This window comes from Elgaria multicarinata, chromosome 8 (genome assembly GCF_023053635.1).
Source record: "Elgaria multicarinata webbii isolate HBS135686 ecotype San Diego chromosome 8, rElgMul1.1.pri, whole genome shotgun sequence".
Taxonomy (NCBI): Eukaryota; Metazoa; Chordata; class Lepidosauria; order Squamata; family Anguidae; genus Elgaria; species Elgaria multicarinata.
This window is the reverse complement of record NC_086178.1, coordinates 10,958,318-10,968,129: the sequence shown is the minus strand read 5'-3', so window position 1 is coordinate 10,968,129 and position 9,812 is coordinate 10,958,318. Positions and strand designations below refer to the sequence as shown.

Below are 9,812 nucleotides of genomic sequence, written 5' to 3'. Positions count from 1 at the left end.
GTTCAAGCCAAATTCTTGATCGGCCGGCAAGTGAGTGCTGAGGATTGTGTTTGCCTTGACCGAATGCCTACTAAGGCCAGGAGAGATGGGGGACGCATTGGTGAGCCCTGCCAGCTCACTCCAGTCATACACAGAAATAATTCAGCACTGAGCATTTGTGCATAAACAGAAAATTCAGGGTGGTTTTTTCTTTCATAACTGAAAAGTAAGGAGGGAGAAATTTACGGTAATTAGTAAGCCATTTTAAATGCATTTATCTGTTTACGATGAGCTACTGTGAGGAACAGCACAGATTTTATAAGGCGGGGGTTGGAACGTGAACCTCATGACAGGATCTTGACTGAGTTTTTTCACTCCTTCCGGCAGCTGAAACCTGAATGCCCTCAGCAGTTTGATCAAGAAGATGAAGACCTCGATTCTCGCCAGCTGCTCCGCCAAACACACCCGAGCCCCTGTGGAGGACATAAGGGAAAAGCAATGAGTGAGTAATATGTCCTAATCAGGAACTAGGTGTGAATCTGTGAAAGGAACATGCGTTGGTACCCTCTTCCCCACCCCACCCCCTCAAACGCTAAAATGCTTGAAATGGGGCACTACTCTGGAAGGAGGGCAGAAGGAGAGAGTGTGGAATAGTGTGGTGTAGTAGTTAGAGTGATTGACTAGGATTTGGGAGATCCAGGTTCTAATCACCACTCAGCCATGTAGCTGACCAGGTGACTTTGGGCCAGTTTCTGACTCTCAGCCTCACCTACCTCACAGGGCTGTTTTGAGAATAAAAAGCAGAAGAGGAGGATTAGGTAAGCCTGCCTTGGCTCCTGGCAAGAAAAAAAGGTAGGATATAAAGTAATAATAAATAAATACGTTTAAGCCTGTTGAATATTTCCAGTATCTATGATTAAGCCTGTTGAATATTTCCAGTATCTATGATTAAGCCTGTTGAATATTTCCGGTATCTCCATTTAAAGGAGAGGTGCATAACTGAAGGGCAATGGGTTAAATCCAGCCCACCTGGGTTCCAATCCAGTCCTCCAGGTGTCCCCAGAAGTCCCCAGCCCATTTCCTCTGATGTTTTTGTGGTTCCCCTGTGTCTGCTGTTTTCCCCATTCTGAAAGACTGAAACGGCTCTCCTGATAGGGCTTTTGGTACTAGCTGGAGGAGGATGCAGTGGCAATTTTGGTATTTTGCCCCACCCACTTCAGCTGTGGCTCCAGCCTATCTCCACTTCCCCTCTGCCCACCACTGGGAGGCATCACCTAGACATTATGTAGAGGAAAAGCAGGGAAGAAAAAGCTGATAGTGCAGCGCTCAGATCTGAGTTCTGTCCTGAAGCCAGAACAGGACACAGTGGATTAACCGCCTCATGTAGGGTAGCTCAATATCTGATGAAAAGAAGTGGGATGGTTTTGGGCTTGCCTGAAATGAAGTCAGATGGCGTCTCCTGGGAACAACTCAGTAAATATGTGTACAAATCACAAGCAGGTTCAGATTTCTGCATTTACCTGCTCCGAATGGCAGAAATTCTTTTCTAGTCACAAAATTTCCATCCTTGTCCAAAAAATGATTTGGGTTGAACTCTTTAGGAGTCTCCCATCGCTTAGGATCCAGAAGAACAGAGCGCAGGTCTGGAATAACAAGGGTCCCCTGCAAGAAAGGAATAACGGACTGGGAATGTATCGAGAAGAGCGGCTTTCAGGATTGATCCCCACTTTCCCAGTGCTAAGCAATGCGACCACACATACTTTCCTCAGAACTGAGGACTCCCTCGGGACTGGTCCTCTGAGGGGCTGTTCGAGGCATAGCTAGATGGGTTGATATCCCGGGGATCATCCCAGGATCATCCTTGTACGCCCACATGACACGCAGGGAATCCCGGGAGCAGGGAGGGATAATCCCTCCCTTTCCCCGTGATATCACCCTACTCCTTTTTCTTGGTTTTTCCATGGTCTCGGGATGATCCAGAGAAAGTGGAAAGTGTGGCCCACCGTCCCGGTTTGTCTGCGCTCCTTGCAAATAACTGCAAGGAGCTGGGAGCCGTTCACGGGGCACAGAGCTCCTATTTATTTACTTGTTTGAACATTTATATCCCACCCTATATCACAAGGACCTCAAGGTGGCCTACTGATAAAATCACACATATAAATTAGAATAAATACACAATTCTAAAACAAATCAAACCATTAATATGTTAAAACCAATATGAAATTTTAAAACAGTTAAATCCAACTAAAACAAGACAGTGTGCAGGCTGGTGGATTTAGCCATCAAAGGCTGTGTTAAAGGCCAGAGCTGTTGCTTTGAGGTTTTATGTTTAACGGGGTGCAGTTGGGGGGTGGGGGGAAGAAAGACTTCCGGCATAGCAGCATTTTCCTGCCCCAGGGGAAGCACATCTGTACTTCAAATGCTTTCTGCGCCCACCTTGAATATATATTCCTGTTCGCTACCTGCACAGGGCAGGGGAAGAACTGGGAGGAGGTGTTTCAGTTCATCCCTAATTATCATGTGCTCTTCAATAACAATGTGGATGTGTCTATCTGTCTGTCTGTCTCTCCGACATGCCACAGCACCATGATTGTGAAACATTTTCATCTGAAACTTCTCACGAGTATTAAGGGATCCCTAGGGATGTGTGCAGCTTGTTTTAAAACTGCATTAATTTAAATTGTTGCATTGTTGCTAGGCTTTATTTGTGTGGGTTTTTTTTAACACAATATTTTTAAACTTTTAAAGTTATATATTGTATTTCATTGTGTTCTATTTCATGTTTTTAATGTTTGTGAAGCACTCAAAGAGCTCCAGCTATTGGGAAGTATAAAAGTGAAATAAATAAATAGATTAAATAATTAATTTTAGATCATTTAAAGTGCATTCATCTGCAGCCGTCATTATATTCTGTACCTTGGGAAGGAGAAAACCACCCAGCTTCACGTCCTCTGAACATTGTCTTGGGCCCCCACAAAAGAAGGCATAGTTTGAACGCTGTATCTCATGAATCACAGCATTAGTGTAGGGGACTTTCTTTAGATCTTGATAGGAGATAGATTGAGAAGAAACGAAAACATCTTCTATCTCCTTGTGGACTTTATCTGAAGAAAATGATGGAAATAGAAGCTTTATTTTTGAATATTACTTTTTATTACTGAAAGCTTAAGTAATCATTGGCAGCTATTTATTCTACATGAAATCATTTCATATAAACCTCAAATAACATCATTTTATTACGTTTATATCCCAACTTTTCTCCAAGGAGCTCAAGCCCGCCATAGATGGTTCTCCCCTATCATTAATCATCCTAGGTAGGGCTGTGCTCCGCTTTGCTTAGGGTTGTAGAAGTGGCATCGGAGCGGCCTGATTTGCCTCTGGTAAAGGCAGAGGAGGTGCGAGTCAGGGGCGTAGCGGAGCGACACAGAGCGGGAGCTGATTTGTTGAGCGGTCCTCTTGTTTTCGGCACTCTGCCCACCATTTTGGTTTTTTCCCATAGGATTGCATTGGCTTTTTTTTTTTTGTTAAAAAAAGATAGATCCCTGAAACTTACTGTGCATAGACATTGATGATTGGGTGTCATATGTGTCAGATTTTCAGAAGTTTTTGTTGTGCGGTTTGCTTGCTATAATTGTTATAGAATGGCTAAAATGGGAAGGGGGAAGCGCTTTTTCCACCTTGATGATTTACAGATTCATCGCCTAATCATGATAAGTGATCAACTGATGTGAAGTGTCCTCCAATCCCAATGTTGGAGGGGGGAATAAGCAAAACGGGTACTTAGTAACTTGGGATACTAGTAGTAACTTTGATTTCTTTGTCTTTCAATTAGACTTTTTTCAGTGTTTTGAAGCAGTAAACTTACACACACAACCTTACATCATAGACTAAGTAAAATAACAGATAGGCAACACACCACTGCAAGGTGCCTACCATCACCTTGGAGAACAACTGAATAGATGTGGTGGACGTGCCCAGTGCACACTGCCCTGCCTTGGGGGGGTCATCAGAACCCTCCAAAGGTTAGCCATTGGAGAAGCCAATGACATGCACGAGTTGAAGTGTGATGTCGCTTCTCAAAGGCACATACCTAGACAGGACCAGTCAAATGACTGGAATCCCCTTTCCGTCTGGGCACGTCCACTTTCCCTTTACAGGTAATAAAGTCAGACAGAGCCTTTTTTTAAAAAAAAATTCTTGTTGTTATGATTATTCCTAGATTCAGCAACACTGCTGCTTTTAATTCCACCCCTCCTGTGTTTATTTATTTATTAAATTTATATACCACCTCATAGCCAAAGCTCTCCTGGCTTTCCCTCTTCAGTGAAGTCAGGCAGGCTTTCATTGTGATTCAAGTTCTTATTGTTGTTGTGATTATTATTATTAATATTACTAGTACTGCTATTATTAACATTATTATTATTGTTTACTAATGACTGTGTGATGATCACAGTGCAGTCAATCAAGTCTGAAGCAAGGAAGACAAAGGTTTACTCTTATCCTCCTACCCCCTATTAGTTATGGGATGCAAAAAGCATCTCTCTGTGCTGTTCCCGCCTCACAGGGCTGGTTTGCATTACTGGCTTTGATGGCCTGGAAAGTGGAAACAATCCTTGGCTCACTTACTTGTGTCCCCAGAAATGTCTGCTGCATGCCCGCCTTCCCGCCTCCACCTGGGTGCTCTCATTGTGGGGTAATGGGATCTGCTGCCTGGGACTTACTTCCCCATAGATCTATGGCACATTGTGTGTGTGTGTGTGTGTGTGTGTGTGTGTGTGTGTAGCACCTCTCTGCCTGCCTCTCTGGCCTCCTGGTGCCTGGGAGATGTAGATGGGCTGTGTGGGTCAACCCCACAAGCCCCTTGCATGCTTGCTCCCAGTGCTTCAGGACAGGGCATAGCCACCACCTGAAGCCACCTCTCCTCTTCTGGGCTGGTTGTTTTGCTTTGACACAGGGCATTAGTCCTTCCTGGTGATGAAAAGGCAGCTGCATTGCTGCTGCGCTCACCCTGTTGAAGTTCCTTGTTAATTTTTGAAGTGTTGAAAATGCTTATTTAGGTTTATCTTTAAGTATTCCCCACAATGGCATGTTGGGATTTCCTTTCAAATGGCCATGAATAGGGATCTATTTATTTAGAAGCCCATTTAGCTGTCTGTAGCTTACAAAATCCCTGAGATAGAGGGACGTTCTAAAACAAAGGACAATACTTGCCCATAAAGAAACCATACTTGCCCATAGGAATCCATTGCAAAGTGCTTGCCCATAGCAATCTATAGGACAGAATTGTCCATAGAGAAACCATACTTACTTGCCCATAGGGATCTATTGCAAAGTGCTTGCCCATAGCAGTCTATAGGACAGAATTGTGCATAGAGAAACCATACTTGCCCATAGGGATTCATTGCAAAGCGCTTGCCCATAGCAATCTATAGGGGAGAATTGTCCTATGTTTCCCTATGGGCAAGCGCTTTGCAATGGATTCCTATGGGCAAGTATGGTTTCCCTATGGGCAAGTACTGTCCTTTGTTTTAGTACGTCCCTGAGATAGATGCATTTCTGAAAATGGGGTGGGGGATTTTTACATATTCACCAAAAATCACTGGATGCTCTGATTTGCTTCAAACTGGCCATGAATGTGGATACATGGATAAGCTCTTATGGTGCCAATTTTGAGGCTTCTATAATGTTAAAAGTGATGTAGATGTAGAAAGGTTTGTTAATTGGGGTTGGGGTTGAGGGTTAAAAAATTAAAAAAATCACTAAAAATCAGGGCATGCTTGGATTTGCTTCAAACGTGGCATGAATGTGGATCTAGGTGGAAGCTGGGATGGTGCCCTTTTTCTAGTTTGTATCTTGAAAAATGATGGAGATATTTGCATGTCTGAAAATGGGGTGGGAGATTTTGACATATTCGCCAAAAATCACTGAATGCTCAGATTTGCTTCAAACTGGCCATGAATTTGGATACATGGATAAGCTCTCATGGTGCCAATTTTGAGGTTTCTAACTTTAAAAGTAAAAAAGTTATAGGTATTTGATTTTCAATGCAAGTCTATGGGGAAACACAGAGCTCCGATCCGGATCCGGAGCCCTGCCATGGAGCGGAGTGGACCATAGGCGGAGCGTCTACCATTCTTTCTTCCCTACTCCACATTATTAACACTTCCCTGTCTTCTGACACATGTCCTTCTGCCTTTAAGCATGCTTCAGTCTCTCCCATTCTAAAAAAATCCTCTCTCGACATGTTTTCTCTTGCTAATTATTACTCTATTTCTTTGCTGCCATTTGTGTCAAAAGTCTTGGAACGAGTGGTTTATTCCCGGTGTCTTCATTTTCTTTCTAGTTCTTCAGCCTTGAGTCCTTTTCAGTCTGGCTTTCATCCTCTGCATTCTACTGAGACAGCTCTTACTAAGATTACCAATGATCTTCTTATCGCCAAATCTAAAGGCCTGTTTTTGGTTCTTATTCTTTTGGATCTTACTGAAGTCTTTGATACAGTTGTTCATGACCTCGTATTGGCTACCCTATGTGACCTTGGATTCCGCTAATCTGTCTATGACTGGTTTGCCGCCTATCTTTCAGGTTGCTCATTTAGCATGTGTGATAATAGCCACTCGCCTTCTTCTTTTCCCCATCAAGTTGGGATGCCACAGGGCTCAGTACTTGGCCCTTTGTTGTTCTCTTTATACATGATATCTTTAGGTAATATTACTCATTCTCATGGCCTCCAATATCATCTGTACGCAGACGATACACAATTGTATCTCTCTTCTCCCAAACTTTCTTCTGACATTCAGGCTAGGATCTCAGCCTGTTTGTCTGACATCTCAGCCTGGATGCTTCAGCGTCGCTTAAAACTAAACATGACAAAAACAGTATTGCTTGTCTTCCCTCCTAAACCATCCCCTCGCTCTTCATTCTTTGTTACTCTTAGTAACGTCACACTTTATCCGGTGGAAGAAGCTCGTAGTCTTGGCTTCATATTTGATTCTTCAGTTTCCTTCTCCTCATATGTCGAGGCTGTAGCCAAGTCCTGCTGCTTTTTCCTATATAACATTGCTAGGATCCATCTGTTCTTATCTGTACCTTCTGCTAAGACTCTTGTACACACTTCGGTTATCTACCGTTTGGACTTCTGTAATCTTCTCTTGTCTGGTCTTCCTTCTGTTCATCTTTCCTCTTTGGTCTCTCTTCACCATTCTGCAGCCAAGATTATTTTCTTGGCTCGTCACTTTGACCATGTTTCTCCTTTATTGAAATCTCTCCATTGGCTTCCGATTCCTTATAGAATTCAATATAAGCTTCTTTTGCTGACATTTAAAGCATGCCATGGTCTTGCGCCTTCTTATCTCTCCACTCTCATTTCACTCTACCATCCCCCTCGTATCCTCCATTCTTCAAATACTATGTTGCTCTCCCGCCCAGGAGTTTCTATCTCTCTTGCCCGGCTTTGCCCATTCTCTTTAGCTGCCCTGTTTGCTTGGAATGCTCTTCCAGAGAATCTACGAACTACGAGTTCCATCTTAGATTTTAAACGCATTTGAAAACTCATCTGTTTTCTATAGCTTTGGTATTTTAGCCTGATTTTACTGTTCTCATTACTATGATTATTCCCTTTGTGTGTGTGTGTGTAACCCCTTCCCCCTTTATATGTTTTAATGTGATTTTAGACTGTAAGCCTCTAGGCAGGGTATTGCTGTTTTATTTGTATATTCTGTATAGCACAAAGTACATTGTTGGTGCTATAATAATAATAATAATAATAATAATAATAATAATAATAATGCCACGAGGTGGCAGGGTGGAGAGGTGCAAAACGTTCCATGAGCCACCTGAGCATGTATCAACCATGTCTGTTCCTCCTAGATCCCAGTTTTATTGCACATTTGTCATTTTGCTATTACTCATTTCATAGTCATTCAACAGCTGTTTCATTTTTTCTTGTTTATTTTAATTCTGTCAAGTTGTTATTCTTGGTTATGGGTTGCAGAAACTGATCCTGTTTAGACAACATGCTAAACCAGGGTGGTTAAGCATCTTGGGCTAAACATGATGGCTTAGCATGTCATGTGAACCATTCCTAACTATGGTGGCTACATAATTTTGGTTTAAACATGCCCACTAACCATTGGTGCAAATGGGTTAGTAACCTAACCATAGCTTAGCATGTTGTCTGAACAGGCCACTAGACATCTTTCCCTAATCTGGACATGCTGGCTGGTGTTGATGGGAGTTGTAGTTCAACACATCTGCGGGGCGCCAAGTCAGGGACGGCTAAACTAGGGAAATGGTTGTGAAAAAGAAATATCTTGCATCAGAGGTAAATCCAACAGGGGCCCGTCTGCACGATGCTCCTTTCACTGCTTTTCCCCCTCAAAAACCTATAACGTCACAGTGTGACAAACATTGCAATGCCTGGGCAGGATTTAATGTGAAAGATCCTGCCCCGAAACTTCATAGGATCCCTTACAGGGCCGTAATGAGCAGCAAATAGTGACTAATGATGGGGCTCTGAAAGTAATTAATTTTTCTTTCCGCTCAACTCTGTAGCAGTGAAAGGATGTCTCTGTGCACCTATAAAGCTTCAAAACAACAGGCACTCGCCTTCAATGCTAGGTAGCCATATTTAGCTCTCTTCTCCCACCTCGCCCCTGCTCCATGCAACTTTCCCTTCGGTCAATCAGCACTTCTTCGACCAGTCTGTGCTGAATTCAACTGAGGTCACACGGACTCCAAAACTGCTCTGAATCCTCAATGATGGGAAAATCCACCACAAAATGTGTTCTGAGGGAAAAAAAGATTTGGGGCAAGAAATGCCGCACTAGCTATAAGAGGTCTGTTTGTCATCTGCCACAATTGACTTGCGGCCGTGGTAGAACCCGGGTAAAAACTCTGTATAGATACCCCACAGGTTATTGCAGTCTCCTCGGGTCTTCTAAAACTCTGATCATGAACTCTTTTACTTATAAGTAAGTTTCATTTTTTCACAGAACATTCTAGGAGGTACTGATAGAGATAAGGCAAAATGTGAAGTTTAAAAGCATCCTCATAGTGTTTGAAAGGTATGAAGCCTCAGGGGGAGAATCCTATTCATGTTTAGTCTGGAAAAAGAAGTCCTACATCTTCCAGCATTCCCCAGCAAGCAAGGTGCTGGCAGATGTAAGACTTTTCTTTCAGTCTAAACATGTATAGGATTGTGCCCTAAAAGAATGACATGATTGGGATCAAGAGTGTCCCTTGCTCCCATGGGACAGATGTCTCTTACCTTGGATATCTGGATGATTTGTCAGGAGGACAAGTGCCCATCTCAGAGTAGTGGTGGTTGTCTCTGTTCCCGCGCCAAAGAAGTCATGAATGTCCTGAGCCAGGTTCTCTTCATCAAAGGTAGAGTTGGGGTCATTCTTGCTCTGATGTTGAAATTTAATTTACAATGTATTATTTATTTATTTATTGCATTTTTATACTGCCCAATAGCTGAAGCTCCCTGGGCAGTTCACAAATATTAAAACCATTCAAAGTATAAAATGAACAGTATAAAAACATGATATTAAAATACAATATAAAAGCGCAATCAGGATAAAATCAGCAGCAGTGCAGAAATACAAACTTAAAATACAAATTTAAAACAGCAAAGTTAAAATTGAATTTATAAACTGTTCAAATGTTGAGAGAATAAAAAAGTCTTCAACTAGCATCAGAAAGAATATAGTGTAGGTGCTAGGCAAACCTCCTTAGGGAGCTCATTCCACAGCCGGGGTGCCACAGCAGAGAAGGCCCTGCCTCACTTCCTTTGGCAGGGACTCACAGAGAAGTGAGGATGACCTTAGGGTCTG

General features: G+C 42.7%; 1 protein-coding gene across 1 annotated transcript in view; it reads right to left on the bottom strand.

Moving 5' to 3' along the window:
• Window positions 1–230: 230 nt before the first annotated feature.
• LOC134402435 (cytochrome P450 2J5-like) overlaps window positions 231–9,812 on the bottom strand; it is a 144,964-nt gene continuing 135,382 nt past the window's right edge. Inside the window, exon 10 of the mRNA XM_063131873.1 lies at window positions 231–452. Coding sequence (XP_062987943.1) covers window positions 262–452 — 191 coding nt within the window. The 3' untranslated portion in view covers window positions 231–261. The remainder of the gene's footprint in view (window positions 453–9,812) is intronic.